The following is a 14,307-nucleotide window of genomic DNA, read 5'->3' on the forward strand; positions in this document are numbered from 1 at the left end:
TGGGGGTGGGGGGGTGGCGGCAGGGGGATGGTCTAGAGAGGTGTTTGGTTTTAGAAATAAAACTGACCACTTCATAATTTAACATTCTAGTTATACATTATGTGACACATGGACCTATAAAATGTTTGTCAACATCCGTATCTATGATTATCAAATGCGCAGTGTGTTGAACATTAGCTTAGGTAGCTAGCTCTCCATGAACGTCAGCATGGGCATGCTGACAAAATAACACTAACTAGGAAGATGGAAATTCTTTGCCACTATAAGAGTAATTTTAACTTTTTCCCATTTCTGTATTAATGAACAGTCTTCTCCAATAGCCAAATGCAGTAAACTCATGTGAATTTAATAAGCTGTTATCTTTAGTCAACTATCACATACAATTTCTTGTGCAATAGCTTATCTCATCTGCTATTCCACATAGTACCCATGCTATTGCCTTGTTATCCTATTTTAATTATAGTTGAGTAAGATCATGAACACTCACTGTAAACTTGTCCTCCCTTTTCTTTCGGTAGCCATAGGAGTTTTTCCTAAGGGAAAGAAAATACAATCATCAGAACCTTGCCTATTCATTCATCCTCATTTTAGACAGGTTATAAAGGAGTGTTTTTGGAAAAGATGTCTAGCAAGTCCTCATTAAAATAAAGGTACAGATTTCATACAAGTCAGCATAAGAACACACTGGTYACTAATAACTCCTGTGTTCAAAGTACATTCCAATGTCAATTACACATAAGGCTTGGCCAGGGTTTTTTTTCTTTTTTTCTTTTTGATACTGATGTCACTTTTGAAATATGGTTAGCTATTTTAAATTCAGGTAAAGTCCCTCCAAAACATTTTCAATGCTTTTTCCCACCCTGTCTCCAAGCAGCAGCCAAAATTTCAGTGGTGTCTAACTCAATTTCAATACATTTCCTAATGTTTTCTGCTTAACTTTCAATATTTTAGATATATTCAATACTGAAGCACCAGAACATAAACTTTAATTATTGACTATTCTTGTACATTTCTGTAATCCTATAGTTGAGTGATCTTGTTTCCTGTTCCCTTATTTAATTGTATTTTCATCCATTAACACAATTTTGCAAATTAGACATAGAAAAGTATAACAATCCTTGCACAAAATCCCCATTTAATTTTGCAAAGATACAATATGAGCCTAATGTAGGATCATCTGCAAAAAGACTGAAGTTATCTGCCAATTTAGTAAGTTGCTCTCAAAATGTAATTTGGGGACAAAAACATAACCATCATTAAACATGAATCCGCACAATACTTTTTCTAAAACACTTAATAGAACTGTACTGTATTTCAGAACTTACCTGCTCAGTTCTCAAATTAAAAATGGCTCTGCCAATTTTCAGCTCCCCAGCTTTTTTTTTTTTTTTTAAATGGCATAATAACAGGTTTTCTTAGTTCCAAGTAATACCATTTTTTTTCCCCTCCACACAAATCCATTGTCTTTGTTAAGTTGCACATGCCTAATTTGGGCAAAATTCTGGTCTTTCAACTGACATTATTAACAATGAGCACTGCTGGTAGAGATTCAGGTACACAGTCTACACCGCTGAACAATGGAATGGGAGGAACTACTTTGTTAAAGATAAATAATACGTAGAAATTTTCTGACCTATTGGAGAAAGGACAGAGGATAAGATATTATGGCTGCAAACTGTTCATCGGTTGCCATTACTGGTTTTAACTTGGTACGAAAGTACATAACTCCACTTTGCATTTGTCCTAAATTTAGGGCTTTCTCTAAAGTACTTTCCAACAAGACTTTAGCTTTGAGGAGACACAGACTCAGTTTAAAATAGTAATGAGTACAATACTAATGCCATTCCTCTTTTCTAAAAGCAGTAATGAGAACCAAAGCTATCAGCTTCTTCAGAGAACAGCTACGGAGTACACTCACCTTCCTCTACCCAGTCCTGGAGACGAGTCAACACTGGTCTGCTCCATCCGTCCAGTTCCTACTTCCCTCTTGGTATAACTCGTAGTAGCATTCTGCATCCGTGTCCTGTTTTGTCCCGGCTGCCGCGTCTGTGGACTCCTGACGCCATTGATTAAACGATCAGCAGAAAAGTTGAATATTGTAGGACTGTCTAGAAGCCCAGGTCCCCTTTCTGCACTGGGTATTGTGTGTCGTATATGGGACTTGCTAGGATTCCTACAAATTCAAAAGTCATTTCAACATACGCACTATGAGAGATCTTCTGAAGCCTCAGTCTATACACAAAATTCAGAAGCAGTAAACTGCTTAGCCCTCTATTGTATATTTTGTTTATACGAATTATAAAATGTTTGTTTGAACAGGTCACATGCATAACCTTTCTAATGCATAACCTTTCTAATGTCTATCTTAAGCTATGGCTTAACTAAAAACTACTTGAACCTCAAAATCTTACATGAATACACCTGCTGATTACACATTATCATTCAGATTATCTTATTTGAATACCCTAAAACATGGAACAGACAAGTTCTTGGCTCTCAGACAGTCCATTTGCAATCAGAAATATTGTATTCACTAATAATAAATAGTACTATTTGACCTTTGGCCTCACTTAACCTTGCACCCAGTTCCATTTAACAAGCATTTTCACGTTAGCTGGCATTAAGATAAGCAGATTAAAACCCCACATGCCAGATAATTCAGTAGTGTGTATATAGGTGTATATTGTTAAAAGATGGTTGAACTTGCCTGTTCCTGGGAGGATATTGTCTGAGTGTAGTCAGTGGAGAAGCAGCAGGCTTGAAGGTTGGAGATGTGAACCCATTGATAAATCCAGTATTTGGAAATGGTGTTACCTAAAGAACATATTGCATGCTCATAAGTATAAACAAACTGTGTACTATTTTCACAAGTGCAAAGCTGAACACTCGCTTACACTAGTATTCTGCTTATCAAAATAGTGACTATAAGATTAGAACGCTAGTCTTTGCTATCCATCTTGAATGGATAAAACCAATTAAACTTTATATCATATTCAAGAATAAACTTCTATATAGCATTCTTTCTACAGTTAAATGATGAGGAAGCCTCAATCTCCTAAAAGAGCTGGCATTAAAACTGTTTCCTGTTAGGTATCTTTAAGCTTGTCTAACCTTTCTTGCAAAAGTTAAAGCATATCGGTAACCTAYGACAGTCAAAATTTTGCACTAAGGCTGTCATCCCAAATTGCTCTTAGACTAATCTAGTACATATAACAGCAAATGCTATCACATCATGAGGCTAGGAATCTAGACTCTAAAAACAGACCAAGTTTAACATAGATATTTTAGGAACAAAGTTTTATCAAAATACTGCTTTGAAGTGCTTTCTGCTTCAATAGCTACAACTCAAATGCTGTAAAATTCGACCAAAGGTGTAAGTAACTACTGAACCTGAATAATGAAAAGACACTAAATATATTAAAGGAAAATAAGTTTAACTCATTGCTTAAAGGGACACTAGTAATATTCAGTCATGGAAGGAAGGAAAAGTCATTTCTATTTTCCAGTAATTCCCAAAGCATTCTTCAATTGCTTTTTCCACAAAAGTCATCCAACTCATCAGAATAATACCCATTTTCACAAGTACAAACCAGATCTTTATTCAAATACACTTAATATTTCACTTTGTGAAAAAGCAGGTAAATATAGAATTCTGAGTACGTGTTGCCATATTCTAGTTTCAGAACAAAAATTTTGTACCAACACAACTGGGTGTATCTGCTCTCAAATTAAAGATGAGACAAAGTGCTGCTAATATTTATGCCGAAGCTCACGAGAGAAACTTCTGTTATGCTTGCATGCAAGTCTCTACAAGCAAATTGCAATCCTGTATTATGAGAATTATTCCAGTGTCACTGTTCCTCCTGGTTTCTTTCCTCCTCACAAGTAATTTCTATTCAAATATAACTCTCCCTATAAAAGGTTCAAGAAACATCATACTACATTCATGTACACAAAATGCAGCCAAACACTGAAAAGAAATGCAGCCAAGCAATGACAATATGCTGCAACACAGTGGGAGGCAAAGCTCTGCCAGTTAATTTTCTAAATTTACTAAGAAAGGTATGAGATCTTTAATGCTAGCAAACTTTTAAAGTCTTCCTCCGAAGGCCAGGAGTAGTAAGCTTTCTGGAGTACAAAAAGCTCCAGGATGACACAAGGCAGATACACACTATGTTGTGCTTGAACCTGCGGTCGTAATTAATTTACATCTTCTACAACAGTGCTATCCAGCTACTTCCCTATCCCACAGTCATTTTATCAAAACTGTGCAAGAGTCAGTCGTCACTTATGTAGATGAAGAATCACATTCATTTTAGCTGCTGCTTAATAAGAAGGCTGTCTCCGAGGGTAATGCCGTTCAGCATGCTACCTTGTCTCCTCTGCGTTCTTTGCTCCTTTAAAAAGGCTTCCACTGCAAGGGATCTGGCTGCCTTCCCTATGTGTGAAGTGTTTAGCACACCAACTTTTTAATTAGCTTGCTGTTCAGTACACAGGAAGTTTGTTCAAGTTTGTTCAAGGACACTTTAATCCTCTGCCAAAAACCTCTAAAAAGCTTTTAATTTTGAGCACTGCTACCCGAGTTTCTTCTAGCCACAAGTAAAGATGCATTTCTGAACGTGAGAAAGGGGTTTCATATAGGACAATCTTATTCTCCCAGCCATTACAGAGAACTATAGTCACCTTAGTTTTTGTAGGCTGACAAATGAAGAATAGAAGTGGGTAATTTTGATGCAGCTGTCATAATGGAGAAGATGGGAGTATTGCAGGATGCAGTGGATGTCCTAGATGAGATAGCATCTTCAACTACGACCAGATAGTATAAAAGGACTCAATGATACCATCTTATCAGCCTAGCAAAGGCTTAACAATAGCCTTTTTAATTCCTTAGCTTTTTAAATTTTCTTAAGTTAAAAGTAATCTTTCTGAATTATTTGAAATATTTTTAGTTTTAATTGCTGAAAAAGCTGTTACTTTTCCACAGACAATATTTAACTTTAAGAACATGCCAAATGCGGTACACCAGCATGTTAAGTGAGAGCTTATTTTCCTGCTGGAAGACCAAGATGCTAAATTATCCACATTTATCTGATTCTATTAAGTTTATCCAGTACATATCAAAACTGATTTTCAGGTATTCATGTATATACTCTGAAGATCTAGTCTCTACAAATGCTTTTAACTATTACCAAAGTCCCAACTAATCTTTAGTAAAAAAAAGTTTCCTGCCTTGAAAACTAAAAGGTTAAGAACTGAGAATCACACTCCAATTTGAGACCAGAGACTATTTTCAAATAATTAATTGCATACTCCAATGGAAAAAATTTGAAGAACTGCTTTTCAAGAAGAATCAATATCTTAACTCACCTCTTCAGGACATACGTACGTCTTACCTTAAGCCTCAAGGCTTCAAATTAAAACAAAACTAACTTTGAGAGGAATGCAAATATTTCATAGCCAGGAGACTTACCAATGAAGGGTCAAGGTAGCTATGCGCAGCTGACCAGGTCTGTGGGGCAATTAAGCTGTACAATGGAAACTGCTGTTGGGGACTGTATACTGGAGGTAAGTAAAAAGATGTTGTATAACGCTGTTGCGTGTAGAGGTTCATATCCAGAGGTCTATATCCATTCTTTGGCAAAAATGTGTTTATAGCTATTGCCTTTGCTTTTATCCTTGCCTGCAAAGGAGATCAGATTATTTATTATAGCAGTCTTTCAAATTAAATCAGCATGGTTCAAACTAGCAGCTCTCAAACTTGCACTGGACACTTGTCAGCCACTGCTATTTCCTTCAAGGAAGGCAGGAACAGCTGAACACTTCCTTCCTGGCCTGCTGCCAGGATGGATATGTTGCTGCCAGAAAGGAGGGAAACAAGAGAAGTCTAACAGCATGCACTACGTTTCAAAACCCAGATCCAGGTCAAATGGCTGCTGAGATTGGACCACCTTAATTTACATTAGAAAACAAAACAAGCAAGCCCCCCCCCCCCAAAAAATACACACACCCTCAAAAACAAAGCTCTATTTACCTTAATTGGTTTTCCTTGGAAAGTTTTCACTTCTTCTCTAAGGTATCTGTAAGCCTTTAAAAAAGTTATTGTAAAATTTGTCAAATATAATTTAAACAAAAGAAGCTGAAGTTTTGACAGGCTAAGCTTTACAATTCTTGAAGTGTCTGCTAATGTTATGCTGAGAAACAACTAATTTAATCTGCCTTTGGTGAGATTTAAATTATCACAGCAGAAGTGCTTTAAGTGGCATGAGTAGCAGCATTAAAACAGAAATTTAATTCTTAAGATTGAAGCATATTTCAATGTGTCATCTTAAATACGAATTTTTTTGATACCTAAAATTATAGCTTTGGCCAGGAAGCCAGGATATACAAACAAGATAAAACTTTTTCAGGGTTACGTTTAGTGATACTGATACCTTAATATTAGCCAAGGGCATTATGAGTTTTAGAGGGTTTTTTTGTTTGTTTGTTTTTAATTCTTACATGCTTGCAAGAATACAACTTATCTCCCACTCAATCTTCCCTCAATTCAATCTTACTTCCTTTTTATTCTCTAAAGGAATTTAGAAAAAATATAGCAGTTACCTGCTGTGCATCAGCTTCCGACTCAAATGTGATGAACCAATTGTCATTATAAGCAAACTCACAGTTGATAAACTTAGGCAAATTATCTCCTTTGAAGAGTGCTTCTACCTCCTAAGGAAAGGGGATTTGACAAGGAAGGAGAAAAAAGGGTGGAAGAAAGAAAATGGAAGGAGAGAAGAAAACATCAATTTAAAGTGTATAATTACTGAACTCCATGTAAGAAAGATTAAAAGCACTTTCCAGCTTACAAAACTGGGGAATTGAGAACTTTCCAGAATACCTGCAGCAATTCTCCAAGCTCCCTGTTAGTTAAAAGGAATAGTTAACCTATCTAGGCCATACAGCAGGTAGAGGCTGCCTACTGCTTTTAGAATAGGGGAGCTGAAAGCTATTTAGGCCATAGAGACACACTTAAATTTGGTATTAAGTGCAGTGTTCCACTGAAAAAAGCTGTTTCATCTTCCTCATCACCACTGCATTAAGCCACTTCTTGCTCTGCTCCCTCCTTTTGCGAGGCCACCTCTGTCCATGAGGCAAGATAGATTAGGAAACTGATCCAGGAAAAAGTATTTCTTCCCTCTCCCCAAACCCACTTTCAGTTAAGTGCCACAAAAACCTGTGCCAGTGTACTGCCGGGGACAGGACGTCCCTGCTCTTTTGGCAGAAGCTTGGAGATGCASTTCAGTTCAAGTAGCCACACATTAGGATATTTAAGAGCAGGACTTATGTTACCCCATAAGCAAAGCTAATATCTACAGCAAAATACACCTCAGACTTCACTTATATTTGTGTTAGTTAACTTGCATAATATTATTTTTTGTTAGAGTTGATGTGAACAGCATCAAGAAGCAATGCAACTTGGGAGGCCTTACAGTATGTTTGAACATGGCTGCTTAAATAAAGCCTGACCATGCTAAGCCAGAAAATACATCCCATTAAATCTGTCGGTTAAGTCTAGATTTTCCACTCTGGCAAGTTTAAGCACCTCCCTTCAGACCACCTATTTTGAAAATGAAGACCTGTCAGAACTTTTCTGTTGTTGTTTTTAAGCATTTAAGAGAGACTACCCAGTGCTAATGTATCCAACCTGACAAAACGATGACAGCAAGAAAAACAACCTATTATATTAAAAGCTAGGCAGTCTTTGAAAGGCTACATTTCATTTAGAACGTTAAAAGCAGCAGGTATTTTTAAGCAATGTACTTGGTGTATCTAGTTCCTTCCCTCCTCTGATTCCTGTAAAGATTTAGTTTCATGCTCCTATTTATTAAGTCCATTTACTTCTTTACAGTAAGGTTTTAGTTTAGCAGTACTTTTTAATTTTGTATGAAGACTAACAAGCAACTCTTTCATAATTGTTATTCTTCCTTACAAAATTTAAAAAAAGGAAGATAAAAATATCTATCCAGCATCAAGTATCTCTGCCTTCTTCTCCTTTTTCAAGAGGGTTTAACCTATGGCCCAGTCATTTTTCTTCTAGTCTTTCCACTACTCATAGTCCCAGCTACTCAGAGCTGCACTGAGTACCTTCAGCACTCAAGCTCCCCACTCTTGTGCTCATTCCACAAGCCAGTGGAGACCCTTATTGACTCATTCTGACACCTTCACCCCCAGGTATTATGGAAATATTTGCAACGTCTGAAGTTCTTTACCCTGAGAAGCTTCCAGCTGCAGCAATGGCTTTTTCCATTCCAGAAGAGGGACATTTACCTTCCCTATCTTCATTCACTATTTAACCAAGAAGCTAAGTGCATACAGATAAACCACATTCCAAGAAATTACTTACAGTATCTTTAATCAAACACAGCAATGTCAGTTTTTCAGCCCTTTGTAGAACTACAGGTTTTACTGCAGTCCTCCTATAAGCAACATGCTTCTATCAAATACATTTATTACCCAAACAGACATTATAAGCCAAGATTGAGGAAAAACATTCTTTACTGAACTATTAAATACTTACTTCAATGGGGGTAGATTCAGGTACTTCACGTAAAATCACAATACAGCGATTCTGATTTGGCCTAACTTTTTCTCCCTTCTCATCCACTTGGACTAAAGGCAACGCTAAAGGAGAAAAGACAAAAGTCTACAGTTTTAGCTATCGGTAATCACAACAGCTTGGCACACCAAAAGATGCTGTGCACAGAGTTTCACACTGTAAAGTTGTTTGTGCTAAACTTCCAAAGTTTTTGACCATTTAACATTAGGAAACAAGCAGCAGAAGACTGAGGACTGTTTCAAATACGGAACTGACCAAATGTGTTTCTTAAAACCTCCAGACTTTTCCTGATTTTCCAGTCTAGAAAATCCCAACTCCTTAACTTTTCCTTCCAAGTCACACATTGAGTCTCATTCTCTCTTGATTCTTATTTGAGTGATAATGTGCAGTAGCCTCTTTGAGAATTTAACCTCACATTACTCTGGTTTACACAGAACAGTGCACAACATTGCAAAAGTAAAGTAGATTTTATGAAAGATACATGAAGATGTAAACAAGATAAAAACTAAAGTCCTCTAAGTGTGATGGTCTAAGCTAGAAGCCGCTTGCACTATTTAATGCTTTACAGAAAGAAGATGGCATTTTATTGCAGAACGTAACAAAAAAAAAAAGGGATGTTGAAAATTCTGATTTAATAGCATTATGGCAGTAACCAAAATTCTGTCTAAACATAGGATTTTTACTTACATCTCAGCACTTCAACAATCAAGTCCATATCAGTACTGAGTTTCTTGACATGATCAAGGTTTGCTACTGTCATTATTGGCACATACTGATCACTGTCCATCTGTGATATAAGGTACATGTCACTGGCAAGATTTTCTCTGTTGGGAGAGAAAAATGGGATGATATCATAGACCTAGATTTATAAAAGATTGGGAAAAGCTAAGACAAAAATTAAATGTCATATAGTAGAAAGCAAATTCCTACAGTAAGGTTTGCTTTGTGTTTTCACCCATGCCCCAGCCCATTCACTTACCAAATTTAGCTGTTTCACTTCCTAGAAACCATGAAACTATCTATTTTATCACCCCCGCCCCCGGAAACAGAATTTGCATCTTCATGTTAAGGCAGCACACTATCCTCACAAACATGTAATATTGTTAACAGTCCACTATTGCAAATGACCATTGAGGATAAGGATCAGGAATTGTTCTTAGTTACTAAGATTAGGTGTTTAGGGTATTTTTTTCCTAGACATAAGTAAATGAAAATAAGTACATATAGACTGCTTTAATAGGCTTGCATCATTCCACACCAAAACGTGTATTATTCATAATCTTTTTTTATTGTTTTACTAATCCCTACCTTAGAGATCTGCAGATGCATGTACAAAAATCCTTGTGCGTACAAAAATTCTTGTGTTTCAGTGCAAATTTAGAAAGATTAGCTTAAACCAAGATTTTCAAATGGCTTGAAGTAATCAGTTTTAATTTGCAAAAACCAGTAAGAGTCATCTGCAGTTACAGATCAGGTGAATTTTAACCACTCTCACTCCAAAACAATGTATTTACTTGTTTATGTTTTAGGCCCAAACGTTTCAAATGAGCTATAGGAGGACATGAATGCCATGTTCCAGAATTTGTGTGCCACGTTCCCCAGAATTTCATCCTTTTCACTCATCTATTTTAAAAAAGATTGCTGTAAAATATATTAACGTTTACTCAAGTTAGGGTATAGGACCTTGTTAGTTATCCTAGCTAGCTACATTTTCATGTATTCATTATGTGCTACATTACATACCTGGATAAGCAGAATTCGAGTGTTTTTTTAAGCAACTCCCGTAGATCTTCCTGACCTTCTGGCTGCAACTGTTCGGTTCCCCCTATTTAATAAAAAAAATTTAAGTTTGAATTTAGTTCTGCTATGTTACACATTAGATACTTTAATATATATTATTAGCTGTATATTTAGTAATAAGCTTTCAAGTTCAATAAACATCCATTGTGTATTAGTTCAGCACCTACCAAACTGGCAAAGGAACACTTATTTAAGACAGAAGAGATTAAGAAAAACTATGTCTCAGGTCACTTCTAAACTCTTATTCCCTAAATACACAAACAGTTGAAGCAGCTTTAGAAGAACAGCCAGAAACACATCCTAAAGTACCTATATGAACTAAATTGGTCCAGTATTTGTCTTCAACTCTTGGGAAACTACCCAATTTCCAGCTGACTAAACCCACGAACACAGCAAGCAGTCAACGCAGTGGAGGAACGTATCCATTCTTGCTTTTGACCTCACTCCAAATTCCAAATGCACTAAGAAAAGATAGTTTCAAAAAGGTACTTGTATTTATGAAATATCAACAGATATCTGATTAAATAATAGTATCTTGCATTAAAAGGGGGGGAAAAAAGCTTGAGTTCTACTCCTTATCTGAAGACTTCAAGATTATTGCATGGAAAACACTAATTACATTGGGTCTAAACTAAAACTAACAAGGCCTATGCTACAGTAAGCTTAGTGTGAAAGCTCCTAATGATGTCAGCAGAAGATCTGTCCAAAGACCAGAAGTTTAGTGATGCTTTTAGAGATTTATAAAACGTTTAGTAACACGTTACATACAACGTAAACTGGTTAAAAAAAAAAAAAAAGTATTTCACACCAATTATTTATTACCCGCTATACCCTTCCCTTCTTCAGTAACTTTCATCCTTTTCTTCAGCTCTTTCTTAACCTTTCTTCTTCCTAAAGCAACTTCTAATCTCCTCCCACAGTTTTGTCCTTCACATGTTTTATTCTGAAGTAGATAATGCCAACACCTGAGAAACAGGTATATCACATACTGACCACTATCCCCCCCCCTCCAGTCCCCACTGTCTTCCTCAAAGCCTGAGAGCATTCTATGACAGGACCAGAATCATACGCTTTTTTTTAGCATTACAAAAAAAAAAAATTCAGATTTCACAGTTGGAAGCACTACCTGTGTCACTGTTTACCAAGGGAAACAGATCCGACCTGCTGTTCAGCTGTTTTACATCACTACTTCACTCTTGTTAAAAGCTAACCATTTTGGGCAAGTAAAGGCATGCTAAGAAGTTCTAACACTAAACTAAGGAACACTATCCTCTTTTCGAGTGCTAGGCATTATTAATGTTATTTACTATTTGCCAGTTAGTTATTATTTAATATTCCCCAATAATACCTTAAGTAGAAATGTCAAAAGGAACTTTCAATTTTGAACACAAGGAAGGATGATGCCACAATTGTGTCTAATTTTAGTTCCCTTGATTCCCAACTAGTATGGATGTTACACTTGCCATTTTAAATACATGTTATAATCAGCTATGCACAATCAAGAAGGAACAGACCCCCTGCCCCATCATGAACCTCAAAACAGGAACACTCAGCACGTTTCCTCTCCTACCATTCCCCTTCTCAGTTCCAACAGTAATCCTGATATGCATCTTGGAGACCTGCCCATTTCAGTCATCACATGTAAGCATGACTTAATCTCTATGCCAGTTTTCAGAAGTTTCTTCGAACATGCCACCTGGTATAGACTACGACTACTAACAGTTATGCTGAAAAATTCATGAAAGTCCATTAAAAGGAATGCAAAGAGATTATACTAATTGTCGCTTATTTCAGCATTTTAAGCACTTGATTGATTTTTAAAGGTATAGAAAGCTTTATTCACCACATTAATACTTCTGAGAGAGAAAAGATAGATGAATCTCATTGCCATGTCTGACCAAGCTAGAAACATCCAGCATTGACATGCAGGTATCTAAATGTAGATATCTACCCTTACAGAGTTGCATTCAAAAAAAACATTTCAGAAGACGCTACTCAGTCACATCCACAGAATCACAGAATCGCTGAGGTTGGAAGGGACCTCTGGAGATCATCTAGTCCAACCCCCCTGCTCAAGCAGGGTCACCTAGAGCACATTCCACAGGTTATAAGTGATTCTGTACAGTACCTCAAAAAGCTCTATACTCAAACAGGTAGAGACTAGTTTCTGAATATGCCTAAGCCTGAGAACAAAAGGGACAGTTTCTTGTGAGGTCTGTATATATAGAACGCATATATTGAACAATAAAGTCCTGATCACTGGCTTTTTTTTTTTTTTTTTTTTTTATTGCAAGCAGAACACTGAGCTTCCATTTATTTATTTTTTGAACCAAGCCCAAAGAAATATCAGCTCTTTCTTACCTGTCTGGGTGGTATCATGCATAGACTCATACTCAGAATGATCGAGAGCCAGAGGGTTCATATCTGTCTGGTCTGACACCGAAACAGCTGGCGATGGCTCTTGCAGTTCTGTCAGCACTGCATTCTGATGCTTTTTGTCACCATCACCATTGGCATCCAGTCCTGCAGCAAAAATGACAGAGGTTACAGACACATTCAGAAAAAGATCCTTCCAATCATAGTAACACATGTAGTTAAAACTAAATCCAAAAAAAAACAACCCCCCCCCAAAAAAGTTTCTTAAATACTTGCACTCATTTTTTAAGCAGAAAATTAAAACTGAGAAAGTTCTGCACTGAATTTTACCTTTTGCTGGAGCAACAGCTAGAAATAATTATTCATACCTTCTTTACAGGAATCTGGAGGTTGGTCAGGTATTTCTTCCCACGTTTTGCTCACACTGCCATCAGTGGCACCACCTGCTTCCAAGTGTAACATATGATTTCCCCACACCTTTGCATTAGGATTTAATTCAGAAACCTTGGTTGACTCCTACAAAAGGAATTTTTTTTGATTATGTACTTTATGGATGCACAGCATGCGTGTATATATGTACATCGTTTCAAATAACAGTATCAGGTGTACAATTCAAGATGGTATTGTCAGGTTCCATCACATCTGAACATATTGGCTGAATTGCAATCCAAAAGTAATTTCAGGTACAAAACTGACTCAATTGTGTGGCATAGAATGCCTTTCTCTGATTAAAAACACAAGAAAAGGCTGGCCAAGCAGCTCGAACTGCAACAAACATTCCATGCCTAACTTTTGACAGACTGACTCAATCTGTAGTTGCCCTAGACTTTAGGCAGCTCTCTGATATACATGTTAATTCAATGTTGATAACGTTGTTATTGTATCTATTCCTGTGAAAGAACACAAAAAAACTAGGAAAAAAACAAACACACAAAGCAATTTTTTTGGACCCACATAAACATATAAAAGTTTTAAGGAAGCATTATGAGAAAACTGAAAGCAATGAAGGGCGCATGACAACTAGCATTACTTCAAGAGAAGAACAAGCATTAACAACAATTTAGGTTAGGTTTTCCTTAAGCAAGGCAAAAGGAATGAACTACTAGCTCCAGTAAAATCATCTTAACCTACTTCCTTTAACCTGGATTGGAAATGGTTATATTCAATGGTTACATACAACCATTATATAAATTATATTTGCATTTCAGAGAGATTACTCTGCAGTGCCAATACCTACAATGCTTCTGATAAGCATGAGACAGTTTTGTCTCATTTCACTCCTGTCGAGCAAAATGTATTAAGTTATTTCATCCCCATAATACATTGATGTGTTTTAATATGAATATCATGCTGAGAAAGGGCATTGCTTGTGATATCATACACTACTTAAAACTTACTAAGATTTATTTTGCGAATGTCAGGATGCTACGAACATTAGAGTAAGCTAAGCACTTCAGTACTCTGTGAAGCTTAGATCATTCCAAAATACTTGCACTCAGATACTGTCATTATTCTAGTGCAGAGAAAACAAA

At 36.6% G+C, this 14,307-nt stretch overlaps 1 protein-coding gene across 2 annotated transcripts in view; it reads right to left on the reverse strand.

The window, feature by feature from the left end:
• The window catches only part of LARP4B (La ribonucleoprotein domain family member 4B), a 38,608-nt gene that overhangs the window by 12,608 nt on the left and 11,693 nt on the right, over window positions 1-14,307 (reverse strand). For both annotated transcript variants that reach the window (XM_026069250.1, XM_026069251.1), the window contains exons 2-12: window positions 13,144-13,291; window positions 12,761-12,922; window positions 10,343-10,424; window positions 9,287-9,423; window positions 8,561-8,664; window positions 6,601-6,711; window positions 6,032-6,085; window positions 5,471-5,680; window positions 2,708-2,814; window positions 1,919-2,173; window positions 488-533 (exon numbers count right to left, since the gene is read on the reverse strand). In XM_026069250.1, coding sequence (XP_025925035.1) covers window positions 488-533; window positions 1,919-2,173; window positions 2,708-2,814; window positions 5,471-5,680; window positions 6,032-6,085; window positions 6,601-6,711; window positions 8,561-8,664; window positions 9,287-9,423; window positions 10,343-10,424; window positions 12,761-12,922; window positions 13,144-13,291 — 1,416 coding nt within the window. The remainder of the gene's footprint in view (window positions 1-487; window positions 534-1,918; window positions 2,174-2,707; window positions 2,815-5,470; window positions 5,681-6,031; window positions 6,086-6,600; window positions 6,712-8,560; window positions 8,665-9,286; window positions 9,424-10,342; window positions 10,425-12,760; window positions 12,923-13,143; window positions 13,292-14,307) is intronic.

Source organism: Apteryx rowi, unplaced genomic scaffold, assembly GCF_003343035.1.
Source record: "Apteryx rowi isolate R43461 unplaced genomic scaffold, aptRow1 scaffold_29, whole genome shotgun sequence".
Taxonomy (NCBI): Eukaryota; Metazoa; Chordata; class Aves; order Apterygiformes; family Apterygidae; genus Apteryx; species Apteryx rowi.